This window comes from Epinephelus fuscoguttatus, linkage group LG9, assembly GCF_011397635.1.
Source record: "Epinephelus fuscoguttatus linkage group LG9, E.fuscoguttatus.final_Chr_v1".
Lineage (NCBI taxonomy): Eukaryota > Metazoa > Chordata > Actinopteri > Perciformes > Serranidae > Epinephelus > Epinephelus fuscoguttatus.
Genome location: NC_064760.1, coordinates 21,853,108 through 21,868,699, shown reverse-complemented (window position 1 = coordinate 21,868,699; position 15,592 = coordinate 21,853,108). Strand labels below are relative to the sequence as shown.

Here is a 15,592-nt window from a genome sequence, read left to right as displayed (position 1 = left end):
ATCCTCTCCTTTGAGTTTGACAAAGAACAAAAATGAGGAGTGAGGAGATCAGACTGGGCTTTGAGGTAATAACGGTAAAAATTGTCGCAGTGATATATACTGTAGCTTGATTTCATGTCTTCACATGACTCCCTGAGTAGCATCATACTGCATCACACTGTATAGCCGCATAAAACGCATAAAACATAATTACGCCCTCAGCTTCAGTTATTGCGGGGAATTTTATTCGTCCCATTATTCAAACTGATAAGAATTTTTTTTTTTTTTTGTCAAGAGCAAATACAACTGGAGCGCAAATTACTATCTTGATTTTCCTCATCGCTGTAACAACAAAAGCAATATGCACGTCTTGAATTAAAAACATCATTAACACATGCTCCTTTAAGCTCGGGAGGAGGTGATGTCTCCGTGCGAACATATTTTTCCTTAGCCACTATAGTGCGTAGATAAAGCACTTATTGTTCTTTGATAAGACTAAATAAGGCTCGGGGAAATAGGAGAGAGGCAGAGTGAAATAAAGTCTGGCACTAATGAAGGACAAACTGCCAAAAACCAAGTGCACAAAAAGCTTCATTTAAAAACTATCAGAGAGGGTTGACTAACCTAAATCCACACAATTAGCACCCTGAAAGCACAACTGAGTGGTTTTAAACGCTGTGATGTTGAAACAGCTAGCTAAATATTCTATTTACTTGATTCATCTAGATCCTGAGGCCACAAATCACTGTGTGTGTGTGTGTGTGTGTGTGTGTGTGTGTGTGTGTGTGTGTGTGTGTTTGTGTGTGTGTTTGTGTGAGTATATGGTAGTAAGTAAAAGACTGATAAGAAATAAGGAGAAAAGGAGTGGAAAAAGGGCACGCAGTCAAAGAAACAAACAGAAAAAAAAAACAACCTTCAACTGGTGTGAGATAACAACTCAAAAACAAGAGCTTTTTTTGTTGCTGTTTTTATTTAGTAGGAAAATAAGAAAGAAGAGAGTTATCTGCTCGCACACACCGCACTAATTCCTGAACCGTATACAAATATACGATGCAGGACTCCTTGAAATTAATCTTGTTTTTACTGCATGTGTTGTGACATCGTCTGCTGCCAAGTGATGAGGTATATTTCTAAGGTTCTGCATAGAAAGGAGTGTTTTTTTTCCTCCCCACTTCTCGTGCAGGTTTTTATTCATTTTCTAAGACAGGGAGGAGACGAATACCTTGTTGGCAAAATCATATAGCTCTGTGTGCCATGTTTGCCCACGCTTTCAAGTAGTCCAAATATCTACTTGTTCTCAAACAGCGTTGGCAGCTGTTTCTCAAATTACTGGAGGATGCACGCAAAAAGCAAAGTCCAGGTTCCAGCAAAAGAAAGAGCCCACTTATGGGAGCTTGGCAGCTCTACAAAAAGCATGCTTCCTCTCCACATGACTCTAATTATTGGAAACTTGCTCCAACAATGGCATCCAGAATCTATTAGAACAAACAGCTGTCCGTGACAATTAGGACATAATCATTTTGCATAAGGGAGTGTCTTCATTTTTAGGCTGCTGTTTATTCAAGGCCATTCAAGTTGGTGCCAGATGTTAAGAAAAGCCTAATTTGATTTCACGATGCACTCAATACAAAGTCGTTTAGAGCTGCAATATTAATTACAATTAAATACCATTAATGGGTCTTAAATAAATAAAAGTTTCGCCCGCAGTAGGAGGGACTAATGTGAATGAAACATTAATGTTGAAAGACAAACATGACAAACAAAAACAAACACTCACCGAGGAGTCAAGGTGAGTGTTTTGCTAAGCATTATCACTTATTTAAAGAAGCTGCCAGAAATCCATAAAGCAAAGACAAGCTGTGGTAAGAGATATCAAGAACAAACAAAGCCCGTTCAGCCAGATAAAACACTGCCTTGAGAAGTATGTACACAGAGATAAAATGAACAGGAGAGATGCGTGCCAAGTTCTACCATATAACAAGCCAGCCAATCCAAAAACCCTCCCTCTGGTAACCACCCAGACAATAGGCAGATGGGGCTGGATTCACGGGTTACAGGATTAGAAGTCTGTAGATATGAAGGGAGGAGAGACCAAGTGGCTGCAACCTTGTCCTTTGGTCGGCCACAGCTCTTTGAGTTTTATTATTATTATTATATACTCTTTCCCCCGACTACCACTCTCTAGAAATAGCAAAGAAGTCAGTGCAGCACAGAGAAGGACTTGGCTGACAACCACCTTACTTTGAGTGATAAACAGGGACCACTTAGGAGTGAATCAGGGGAGATGGGCTCTGCCATTTCAGATAAGGATCAGCTTGCGGGCACACCTAGACCTGCATAAATCTGTTGAGAGGAGATGGTGATTTGTCAAGTCGCACATGTGGAAGGAAAAAAAATAAAATAAAAAAAACAGCAACAGCGAGGTTTTTATCCCCCAAAACGCTGTCCCTATTTTGCTTCATGTCAAGATTCTTCAGCATCCACAAAAAAAATCTGTTGGTGATTTGATTTTGTGGGTGTGTCCTTTCTCTTTGTACATGCTGTTCCAGCGCAGCCTATTATGTGTGAGGTGATATGCCACTGTGTGTGAAATGATGAGTTAGCGGGAACATGCAAGAAGGAGGTGATTGTAGCAAGTGGGTTGAGAGATAACTGGGTGATTTCTGACAAATCAAATGCTTCTTTTTTTTTTATCAATTTCATCTGTTACTGAGTCATATGCTACGATGATCTTCTCTGTGCAACATGAACTATGTCAGTGCTAGTTATATTCTCCAGTCCTAGTAAAGCAGGGTCTTACACTGAACTGTAATGTTCTTTTGAACACTAAAAAACTGTAATGCTTTCTTAGCAGATGATAAAAAAATATAATGGCTTAGGAATATAGAAGCAACAGATATGTCTGTTGTATTATAAATCCATATAAAATGATATTAGAAACATTAGACTGATAATGTGGGAATGCTCTCAGGACTAAACCAACCTGTTCTCACTCAGAACTTGTCCAGCACAACCTCATCCAACGGCTTATATGATCTCTAATGAATATACAAATGGTGGTTCATGATTCTGGGGGTTATATGTGAACTGTGGTGCATTACTTTTCATAGGTATACTAGTATGCATTACCCTGGAAATCCAGAGTTCTCATGAGAGCACAATTTGAATTTGATCAGCGAGTCACTCTGGCAATCAGTAATGATGCTGCACCAATCACATGGGTGTATCTGATATAGGCGGGCCAGAGGCAAGCTGAACAGATGACGACAGCGCTGCGACGACGAAGTCTGGAATCAGTCAGTAAACACTGCAAGATGGCTACGGATGAACACCAGCTGTTTGAAACGGCTTTGGCCGTTACAATGAACGAGTTAGACTTGGCTTTTTCTCTATAAGAGGAACAGAAGATGGCGCTCGAATCTTTCCTTTGCAAGAAGGACGTTTTTGCTGTTTTGCCGACCTGATACGGCAAGAGTCTAATCTACCAGTGAGCTCCGCTGGTAGCTAAGCTCTGGATACGTCACCCCGTGTATTGTTCTGATTGGTCGTAGTGTTATCCAATTGCGTGCAGTGATATTTACAAATGCATGCTTGGTGCCACCCCTCGAGTTGGGCCAGTTGCATTACTCATAGCCAGACCCTAAATCTTTCTAGATTTGGGTGTGGATTGCCAGGCGAGGTATGCATGAGAACAGCCCGACAATATTTACGCTTGGCCAATATGTGGCAGTGGCAAGGCACCTTCAAGCATCGGTACAAGACGCATCGAACTGCGTCATTATAAGAAGCTCTGAGCAACTGACACAGTGTAAAGAGTGAGAAACTCCACATAGGATGGGGTAGAGGATGGGTGCATGGTAGGGGTGTAAAGATCCCTCAATCGAGATTGTATATCTATTCAATGATCAACGATCCAGTATCATTGATGCAAAGTGAAAACATCGGTCTCTATATCGTCATACAAACACAGGACTTTGACCCAGTAGATTGCTGATTGTGTCCCGTCTGAAACTAAAAGTCAACATTGAGTTATTTTACCAACATAATGTAGTATATCACATGACATTAGTAAGAAATGTACATATTTTAACCTCAACCATGATCTTTTTTTACTAAACCTAACCAAGTAGTTTTGTTGTCTGAACCTAAAAGCGATGTAAACCTACACTGGTTAAAGTTTATTTTGAAAAGAGGCTATATACATGTAACAAGCAGAAACTGTACAAACAGAAGTTTTGAAAAGACACTGCTCATGTAAGTAGCAGAAACTGACAGTCCATCTCTGAGCATCCAAAAATGATGCTAGAGGGGTACTTAGAGCGTCAACCTGGTCTCATTTTGAGTCGTCAAAATCCGGTGCTTTGGCAGCGACTTGCGGCGTCAGACCCTGACAAAAAAGCTGTCCTTTAACATCAGCATTATATGTGGCTGGTCGCTGTTATAGTTTAACGGTGCTCGGCAGTGTCAGGAGGAAACACGGTGGGACAACAATGAAAGTTAAGGTGGCTAAAGTCTAAGCAGGGCAGGTGGGAGGGGTCCAACACCCACTGAATTTCACACAAGAGTGGGGTGTTAGCGTCCTGTAAGATTATATATAGCCAAACCCTGTTCTTTTTTCCTAAACCTAACCACATGCGTTAGTTGTTGGGGGGAAAAAAAACATGAATTCGCGCTGTTCTTCTGACGTAGTGCTTTTATTTTGAAAGAGACTGTATGTAAATGGTAAATTTCCAGTCAAAACTAAAGCACATTTGGAAAGGAGACAATGCACGAAACAGGCAGTATTTGACACGGCGTCCCAGAACGTCAACAACAAATGCACCCAGGGTACCTTGCACGTCATATCCATGAACAATGTCCATGAACAATGACTCGTAGGGGCAATGACCAAAGGCTAGGCATTTAATGAGATGGGAGTGAGGATGTGTTGGATTAAACACACGAGCCGTGGTGTGCAGTGATATTCTCTGCCGAATTGAAAAAGTTTAAACATTATTGTGCAAAGTTCAGGAGGAACTCTGACAGTCCTGTTGTCATTGACCAAACTCTGTGACTGTGTGCAGACATGATCTGCAAGATAAACACAACTGAAACACTACAAAAGGAAACAGAGTGTATGCCAGTCAGATACCGCAACACTATTGGATTTAATGTTAATGGTGTCTAACAATGACTTGTGCAGTGCCCTTGGGCTGAAATAAATATTTCACCTAAACAAGCAACAATACAGACAATTGAAAGTTAAGACATTTTCATGGCACTCTCAGCAAAACTTTACATGACAACTACCCTCGCTAAAGAGAAAAAAGAAGAATCATTTAAAGGGATGAGAAGAAGCTGTTGTTCTTAATGGAAAAATATGAATCTGAGAACACATTTCTGCTGGTTAAATAAAATAATACATACTTGGAAGAAAAAAAAAATGCGAGGCAACTTAAAAACCTCAAGCACAACTTTTCAGACACATTCATGCAGTAACAAAGCAATTTCACAGAAAGATATATAAAAAAATTAACAAGTGGAGTCATGAACAAGATGAATAGATCAATCTTCGCTCTTGGATGAAAACGTTTCATCTCTAAAATATTCTTCTTCTTTTTTTTTTAGATCACAAATGGGTTTTTACAATTGTTAGACATAACCCTGATGTCTTAACGTCAAACCCACAGAACCTTTAAACTGAAGTTAAAACATTAAAATCAAACTGTGGTTTTGTGGTTCACAAATAGCAACAATATGTGAATGTCAGGCACAAAAGACGATGTGGGAGAGACGCAGAGTTATTGTGAGTGTAACTTATGTAACATATAGTGACAGACCTTGCGCTTATGGAAATGCACATGCAAGAAGGAGCAGAGAACAGACTTACATTCACAGAGGTTATCTTGCCAAGTTGACAGGCCTCCTGCAAAGACAGAAGAACAGTCATTTCACATCACTGTCTGACTGTAACTCTACAGAGGATTTACTATGGAAATGGATATTTGGAGCCAACAAAAGAAACTGCACTGGGAACTTTCCAGTCTTCTTAAAGTCAGTCAGAGTTCACAATTGACAACCTCATGGATTTTGTGGTTGAAAGTCTTTTTTTAAGCTGGAATTGAGATTTAGGATACATATTGATTTCTCCCTCAGACGCAGAATTTGTACAACGCATTTCCGTGCTCAGCTGGCACGCCAACAAACTGGGCTGCAGAGTACACACCCTCGCTCCCCAGAAATGTAAAGAATAGGGCAAACCTGACATTCTGACAACACAAGCCATACAACTGACACTTTGATAAAGATGTTTTCTCTGCATGTCAGGGAGGAAAGTGAACAGAATATCAAATGGAGCATCAAAAATTAACAATAAACAGCGACAAGCTTCTAAATTGGGAACAAAAGACACCCGCAAGCCTGCAAAATAGCATCCTCTCTCTGGGGACTGAGATAACTCACAGAGAGATAAGAGTATTTAATTTTTAATCACCAATTTTGTTTTCTTTGTACTGTGTATAATAATCTGAGTACATGACTTGATTTGCAAAGAAAATAGAAGAAATCTGGCAGTGAGGAGCCACTTAGACAGGGGAGAAGCGGAGAGGACCGCTGGGGTGGAACGGTAAAACAATGAACAGGAAACAAGTTCATGTCAACAGATTATCCCGCCATAATTGTTCACCGAGGGATGCTGCTACTGACTGAGCGATAGAGCAGCGCACCCAAAGCTATTCATCAAAAACAAAACGGAGCTTCATGGTGGACAACAAAACTAAATTAAAAAGTAAAGGTCTCTAAACTTCTGACAAGTAGACTGCCTGCCACAGTCAAATAAACACTATTGTGGGGTGTTTATAAAGTTTGTGTGGAGAGGAGCATGTTTAAGCCATTTATGCAGATAATCATCACACTGCCATGAAGCGCAGAAAAACAGAAGCATGCATGCTGTATGTTGTCGACTACATGCTTTCTATGAATAATATCAACAGTACATCACCAACAGTTTGTCTCATCTTTAACAGTTTAAATATTACATTTTTAAATATATCTTTTGTAATAGGGGAGTTATCATTTTTAGCATTTATAGCCATTGTGGCACAGCTCTGCTCAATGCCAACATCTTAATTTTTCATAAAGAATTAGTTTTGGGACTGGCTTTAACTTATACAACAATAACTTCATGTCATGTCCAACCTCAAACATGTTGGTGGAGACCAAAACAGATCAAACATTACAATAACCATTAGACTTAGGGTGCTTTCAGACCTAGAGTTGTCTTGCTTTGGTCTAAATCAGGGATTGTAAGCATCTGAGGAAGAGCCGACATGGCTCGAAACGTCATGCTTTAAATAAATTACACTTGACTGGAGCTATTTTGGTGTGCAGACTTTACTTGTTTTTACATCTAAATCAGGGACTATCCATTCATTCATCCATTTTCCATCCACTCATCCTCTCGTCAGTCGGCAGACTATCACAGGGCTGACACACAGAGACAGACAACCATTCACACTCACATTCACACCTATGGACAGTTTAGAGTCACCAATTAACCTGCATGTCTTTGGACTGTGGGAGGAAGCTGGAGTAACCGGAGAAAACCCACGTTGACACGGGGAGAACATGCAAACTCCACACAGAAGGGCTTCTACACCCGGGATCGATCCAGGAACCCTCTTGCTGTGAGGCAACAGTGCTAACCACCACTCCACCGTGCCAAAATCAGGGACTGATCTTCTTACAAAGTTGCATAATTGCCTAGAGTTGGTTCGTGTTCTCACTGCAGCATTTACAAGCGGAGCTAATCAAATGCTTTGCCCAAGAAAACTGCTCTTGATTGGTCAGAATTTCCATGTGGGAAAAATCCAGGGAGAAAACAAAACGTTTACTTCCTGGTTTCCTTCCTACGTCCCGTATAGCCAAACCCTGTTCTTTTTTCCAAAACCTAACCACTTCCTTTTGTTGCCTAAACCTAACCGTGTGTTTGTTGGCTAAACCCAACAATGTGCGTCTGTTGTTGAAGGAAAAAAAGGTCAAAGTGCTGCACTGTTCTGACGTAGTGCTTTTATTTTGAAAGAGACTGCATGTAAACGTTAAATGTCCCGTGAAAATGGAGGTGTATTTTGAAAAGAGACACTGCATGCAACAGGCAGAACTTGACACAGTGTCCCAAAACGGCAGCAACCAACACACCCTGGGTACCTTTCACATTGTGTGTGGATGTGGAACGTCCATGACCAAATGTTAATATGTGACAAGGTCGGAGTGAGAATGTGTCTTGATAGATCTTATAACCTTGTCAAAAGCTGGTAAGAATAATTCATACTGTACCCATCACTACACCAGACTGACATTAACCCTTACATATTAAATGATAAGGACAAGGAATGCAAACTGTTTCAATTTAAATTTTTAAATAAATGTTATTTTATCTAAAAAAAAAAAAAAAAAAAAAATGTTTTCTTTCTCTTCTTTTCTGCATATTTGAGCACAACGACATTTGTCAGGTCTGTTTGAGGAGTTACTCATTTGCATCCACTGACTGGTCATTTAAAGCAGGATTTTTTTTTACTTGAGGCTGCCATCAAGCAGTTGTTTCTTCTCCAAGTAATGTTTTATTCAGCATCTCGTAACACATACTTCAAGTTAGGGACCTTGCCAGCCAATTAAATATATGATAATGTACACGAGGGATCGGAGAAGGTGATCTGTGCTTGTCTCTTACTTAGATGACATTCAAAATAGTAGTTGTACATCCAATTGCTGGAGACCATAAATGTAAGAGTCCCCACCCCCCCTCAGTATGGATTGGTCAGTGACCCTCTCTCTGTATGTACGCCTCTCAAACTAGCGGTTTCAAAGCACCCGCATGCAAGCCTGGGAGAAAGAGAGTTATGCTTAAGATAAGTGCATTTGTTGGTGAACCACATCAAAGTACAGAGGGATGTCTTAGCGAGCAAAGGCAGTGGAGCTCGAACCGAGCCTTTGATCACCCCAGGCACTCTGATCATTAAAATATTGGATAAATAATTGATTAAAAACACCAGACCTTATTGTGCTCTGTTTCTGTATCCAAATGAATCCCAATTTTGAGACACAGTGGCTGCACAATGAATACATTTAAGTAGGTAGGAGTGAAGAGGCTATAGTGTATACTATAGCATTGTACGGCACGCTGTCACACAATGGACGCAAAAAAATATTTGATATTGTACATTCTGACTACAGTGCAGTCTTTGAGTTCTCTGACACTGAGTTACAGTAGACAGGCTGAAGTGCTGAAATAACCCGTCTTCTCACGTCTGAGCTGTGGCATGGCAGGTTGGTATAGAGGCAGAAGGACAGGGTTATAATCAAAAGGCACAGACGGAAGGTGGGTAAGAGTGCATTCCAGCTGTGCGTAGGTGACTGGAGGGTAGCTGATATTACATCTACGGTGGAAGCCTGCAGTGTGTGAGAGAAAGACAATGAGCCCACTGTGTGCATACCAGGGATATTAAAAAGAGAATTTTCCATCAGCTTTTGTACATACACTAGTAAATCTCCCTCAGTACATTTATGTTTACATTTAGAGTATGAAAATGAATCTAAAGTAATCACGATTTCGAACTCAGAACACTGAGCCACATGTTTCTTTATTTATTACTGCACATGCCTCCAAGCATTAAAGCCAAGCACTATATTTTGCAAAGTTATCGGTGTGCCAACATAAGCACAGCTGGTTGTTAGTAATTTTACCGGTTGTCTTGTGTGTCATTTTAGTCATTTTAGAGGCTGACCTTACACCCAATTTAACTTAAAGGAATACTTCTCCCCCCAAATGATCATTTGTATGTCAATTTCTCACCCTGTGTAATGCTGAATTGGGAATATTCCAGTATTAACAGCACAGACTCTAAGCCCCGCCCCTTTGTGATGGTCCAACAAGCTGTCGCAGTAAGCATGGACCCCACACTGTAACTAACTGCACTCCCTGAAGCAATATTATCATATTTTTGGAAAGATGAAAGAGTGATTCCAGAGAGAAGCAGACAGAGGGGTCTACAGTCTGTGTTTGAAGGATATATCCCTGGATGTCAAACTGACTCAGCAGCATCAACAGGTTCAAATGATTTTTTTTCACCCCGAATTCAACGCAACACAGGGTGAGTGAAAGACGTGTTTCAATATCAATACCAGTATTGTTAATGCCTCGAATACTGCTTAAAATGCTGGATTGGTTATCGGCAAGTACAAAAGTTTATGCACCCATCCAATATGTAATTTATTAAAAAGTAGTTTCACATCCGGAAAAAACAATAGTTTTCCCAGAAATCAATTCTTCTTTGTCGCTCTGAAGCTGTAGCCTACACAGCAAGTTGCACTGTGCAGCAATTGGCAGCTACTGTTTTAGAGCGACAAAGATATTCTGGTAAATGGTGTAACGTTAGCAACATGCTCATGTTTTACAAGCTATGCCTTACAACACTGATAGTTTGGCGGGTTCCAGATAAGTTCAAAAATAGCCGCCCGTAGACGTCATAACGGGAGATATTATCAACTCGCTGTCTTTGGTTTAATTGTACTCACTGTTTGGGTGCTTCGGTTGGTTTAAGAGTTGATTAATTTACACGATTTATGGAGAGTTGCAGGATGATGCTATCAACTGATTGTCTTGACTGTCGTATTAAAACAAAAAATCCCCAAACAAACATTCTCCAAGTAAATAGGCCGTTACTAAAACAAAGTATCGCCTTCATCAAACAATAAAACTTAGTTTAACCAAATAAAAAGGTTAAAGACTGCAACCCTGTGGCGTCTTCCATGCCACAAGCACACACGCCCTTTATTTAAGGTTCCCAAAATGCCAGGACAGGTGGCCCATTAAAGTGACTCAAAAAATAATGGGAAACTAGAACTTCCGGAAATGACTCTAACAGATAGTGATCATTTATAACGCAATGGTATCGGTAATAGATCGGTATCGGTTGATATGCAAGGTAAGATTTCGGAATCGGTAACAGGAAAGAAAAATTGGTATTGGACCATCTCCAGTGAGTAACTGATATTTAAATGGTAATTTGGGGTAAGAAGTATTCCTTCAACAAAATTCCTGAACATCAAAACTAGCTCTTTACAAGCAATACTGAAATGGCAACAGCCAACATGGCAAACCTATCTACTGTAAGTGAGACGATTCTTGGAGAGGTGCCTGAGCGCATGTCGAGTTCATGGCGTGATGCTCTTGTTTCATCTCTGAATTCAAGCACAATTTAAAAAACAAAGAACCACAGTTGGCAGTCACTACTGTACGTAAAAGTAATGTAACTTACTTGCACTCAAACAAAAATAGCCGGAGGTGCTGGATCCAGACACGGGCATCTTTAAACACAATAATTACATTTGGATTTCCATCTTGTTATTCCAATTTCTATGATGGGATTTTCTCGACAAGAGAATACTAAGGAATAACAATTTACTTCATATTCCTTGTTCTCAATTTCATCAATTACTACTGCGAGTGTCAAAGTGATCACTCGGCTTTCACAAAGATGTTTTCCACTATAGTCTAATAACACAGGGATTGAAACCCAGCGTTAAAATATTTTTATATGTCCGTACTAAATTGGCTGACCTCTTCGATCTATGAGGAATAGGACTGCATCACAGTGCAAGGCTTGGCTGAGTTATTTCCATTAGCGGCAAGTTCAGAGTTAAAAAAAAAAAAAAAAGGTGCCTCAAGACACCTCGCCGCAGTTTGTGAAAATAATTTTAAAGACTGTATGATGTGATAACTTCAAGCTACACTGAAAGCCTTAAAACCCCTCGTCCCTGGGGTCCCCATGCTCCTAATAGTTTAACACTAATGAGATCTGCTGCTCCCGTCTCTACAGCCTCCCACATTACAGTATACCTTGTAGTGTAAATACCTTTGAAGGTGGGGAGAAGCAGAAAAGACAGGAAGCAATACTAGCTAGCCGCAGTCTTTCTGAGCTGCCAGAGCTGGCCCTTGCATATTCCCCATTTGCTTTGACTCTGACTCAGGGGTTCATTGGTGAGGCTCACTACAGTGTGCTGCTGTTCAATTCAGCTAGTCTCCCTGCATGAAGCCTGTGAAAATAATGGTCAAGCAGGACTTGTCAGGGCTGCTCGCTATACCAGAAATGTCAGGGCTGGTGGCACAGTCAACGACTTAAGCAGTCCAGAGAGGGTGGGAGAAAAGCATGTGGCCTGCCATCAAGTGGCTATCCCCACGGATGAGATGGATGTGGCTGAATTCATCAATAGAAGGAAAAATGACAGCTTTGTCAGGTGGCCGTGTCACAGTCGCACACACGCGGACATATGCACGCATAATACAAATATTCACAGTGGAAAACTTGGGACGTGCGTGCCATCTGCTCGTGTGCGCAGGCACAAGAGACGTGGATGCCTCAGCCAAGAAACAGTGGGCAGAGTTCAAGTTTACATCCCTTATATTTCTGGCAAACGCAGCATGTCTTAGACAGCGTGATAAAACTGTTGCAAACAACACACCTCCTCATCAAAAGGGGCTAATAAAGTCTTCAATATACTTAAGTGTAGCCTTAGATAAATAGAATCCCCATTTCCCTCTGCATTGGTGTTCAGTTGTCCAAAGTGTATTGATGTACTTATTGACATTCAATAAAGGGAAACCCTCTCAGCAAACCACAGACTGGTGTAAATCCTGTACACTCTCCGAGTGTGCACGAGGAGCAACTTTCCTTTAACGCAATTACTAGACAGCAATAATGTCACAGTGTGTTCGAACCAATTTTGATTTACAAGTGGACAACATGTTGCCTTTTCATCAGCTTATTATTATTAAGTGGTCTGTATATGTGTGTTTCCCCTGGACAATCCCCCTGCTTGCTTCACTCTTAGTGAGGTATTGATCCTCCCAGTGTACTGGCCCCTCCTGATTTCATTAGGCTAGCTGCTGTTAATTACTCCACACTCTAACCTTTTGCTGTTTCATTTGGACCGACAAATTGGGTGAATTAAAAAAAGGGGAGGTAGGAAGAGGAAAAGAGAGAAAGGGAGAGGAGAAAAAAAAGCAGCTTCCTAGCAGCTGTAGTGGTGAACCCCCCCCTTCCCCTCTCTCCGTGGCGCTTGTGTCAGAATCCCAAGCGGCGTAATAATTAAAAAAGTTCATCAATTTTCTCTTTGCTCATCAAATTATGCAGAAGGAGGCTACTCTGGTAATTGTTGCAGAGGATTCATTTGCGAAAACCATACCAGCTAGATCTAGTATGGTCGTCTGGGGACTTGGGAGAATTACGCCTTTTTCACTTCTTTATGTATTTGTAAAAGGTTTCTCAGCGTCAAGCCGGCTGATCATTAAAACACATTTTATTCATTTATGCGTGTTTATTTGCAAGGATCATGCGACAGACGTAACTAACTTCTAAATTTTGTTTTACACCTCTTCCCTGACACACCAATTTGTCTTCTTAGCGAAGGTATTATAAGAGTATGATATGACACATAGCTGCGAAGTTATAATTAGACTTCATTTAATACCTTATGTCATGAGATTACACGCGTGGTGCATGGCATCTAAGGCGTACTTAAATCGCAGGGGAATGTAATTGATTAACCATATGAGGCTGGGAACCAGATGATGAGGATGATGCTCTTAATCCATGTTAAATCAATATAGCCACTTCCTACACATCCAGGGATTATTGAGAGAAATTACTACCAGCTGTAAGTGCTGATTTACAACACATCAGATAATTTCTGGCTTGGTGCATCAATGTGTTTACGCATACAAGTGAGTCAAAAACATTTCACCGCCACTGCTTTAAGTGATCACCTGCTTTAAAGTGGGACAATGTTTCAACATGGATACATTTCCAACCAAGCGAGTGACATTTATAGGATCTCCTAGATCCTTAATATGAGAGATGCCCTTTCCTCAAGGTTGAGTACATTCTAGTTGAAAAGATTCTACATGATGCAGAAGGAGCCATTCAGAGTACTCCCTTTGGCTGAGATAATAACTTCATCATAATTAGCTTGTGGTGCTCAGGAGTGTTGAATTGTCGGTTGCAGTGGGATCTGGGCTGATTTATTGCTTGATTTAATTACGTATCAAAATTCAATTAGACATGCTTTCAACCAAATTCAAAGTGAGTTTTGTCAAGCTGTCCCTTGAAATCAGATGCCGCTTGAAGGACATCCTTCATAATGCAGTGACATCTAACTTAATAATTATCGCTTACCAAAAATCACTCATGTGCTAAAAGATAAAGATAAAAAAAAAAGAAAACACAACAAACATTGCTATGCCACTTTTAAAGATGTGCTTTTTTTTTTTTTTTTTTTTTCCTCCATTACTCGTCTCACATCTCAACTGACATCAAACAGCATCAAATAGTGCGAAACAGACCTTGATTCAGTAGTGATGTGAAGAGGGTTGCAGGTACTTTACCAAGTGAAGATACATGACAAAATGCTCTTTGAGGTTGACTCCGGCTGAGGAAGTGTCTGGCTTTCTTTACCCACATCACTCACTGCCTGCTCACCCCCTTTTGCTCCAGACTACACTAGGGAAAAAAAGGGGAGCTGTTTTGAATAAGTGTCACACCAGCCTCCAAGAGCTACATTGATCTTTACTACTATGCAAATTCAGGATGTCATGGTGTCTATGCTAAGAAGCCAAGGAAGGGAAGGAATATTTCAGCCGGAGGTCTCTGACTGAAGTGTAGTCCTTTACCAGAGTTGTAAATACACTCATTGACAATTTTATTAGGTACACCTTGGTATTACTGTATGTGGCACTCTTCGACCCTCAGAACAGCAAAATTAGGGTTAGCAAAATTTGAGGCAGAATTTCAACAAAGTATCAAAAATATTCCACAGGGATCTTGATCTATACTGACTTGACAGAGTAGCTGTTGCACTTCTTCCAGTGGTGCAAATTCTGTGAAGGTCCCAGTTCACCTCATCCCAAAAGTGTTTTATTAGGCTGTGATCTGAGGACTGTGCAGCTAACCATAGGAGTAACGCAATTTCCTGGAACCATCTTGAGACAATGACACATTATCTTGCTAGAGAATCCCCTCGGAAAAAAAAAAAAAAGTACACTGTCAGTGTGAACGGTTGCACCTGGTCAGCAACAATGTCAGGTTATATTTGTGGAAAAAAATATCAAAGTACACAAGGTACCGGCAGACATTTTCCTATTTTCAGTCGAGCACCTATTTGTTTCCTGCAATATTAAGTATTCACTGCATTGCAGAGATGAACACTTTACCCACATATATGGATTATTGAACTGACATCAAAGTGCCAGGGCCCCCGCCTAGCCTCCAGCCGCAAAATGTCACTCAAATTAACACATGACATCCAAGAGGAGACTCTAAATGACCACAAAGGGGCAAAACAACCACAAACAGACACAGAATAACACATAGAGACACAAAGTGACCAAAAAACGTCACAAAGTAACTACAAAGAGACACAAAACAACCAAACAATGACACAAATAACAACAAAGAGACACAAAACAACCAAAAAACAACACAAAATGACAACAAATAGACACAAAACGACCACAATCATGACACAAAATAACAACAAAGTCACACAACATGACCAAAAAACAACACAAAATAACAACGTA

General features: G+C 40.5%; 1 protein-coding gene across 3 annotated transcripts in view; it reads right to left on the bottom strand.

Annotated features, from left to right (window-relative positions):
* The window catches only part of pcdh11 (protocadherin 11), a 165,898-nt gene that overhangs the window by 60,263 nt on the left and 90,043 nt on the right, over window positions 1–15,592 (bottom strand). For 2 of the 3 annotated variants that reach the window (XM_049586015.1, XM_049586018.1), the window contains one exon: window positions 5,849–5,884. The exons of the other annotated variant lie outside the window; for it this stretch is intronic. In XM_049586015.1, coding sequence (XP_049441972.1) covers window positions 5,849–5,884 — 36 coding nt within the window. The remainder of the gene's footprint in view (window positions 1–5,848; window positions 5,885–15,592) is intronic. 3 annotated transcript variants of the gene reach the window in all.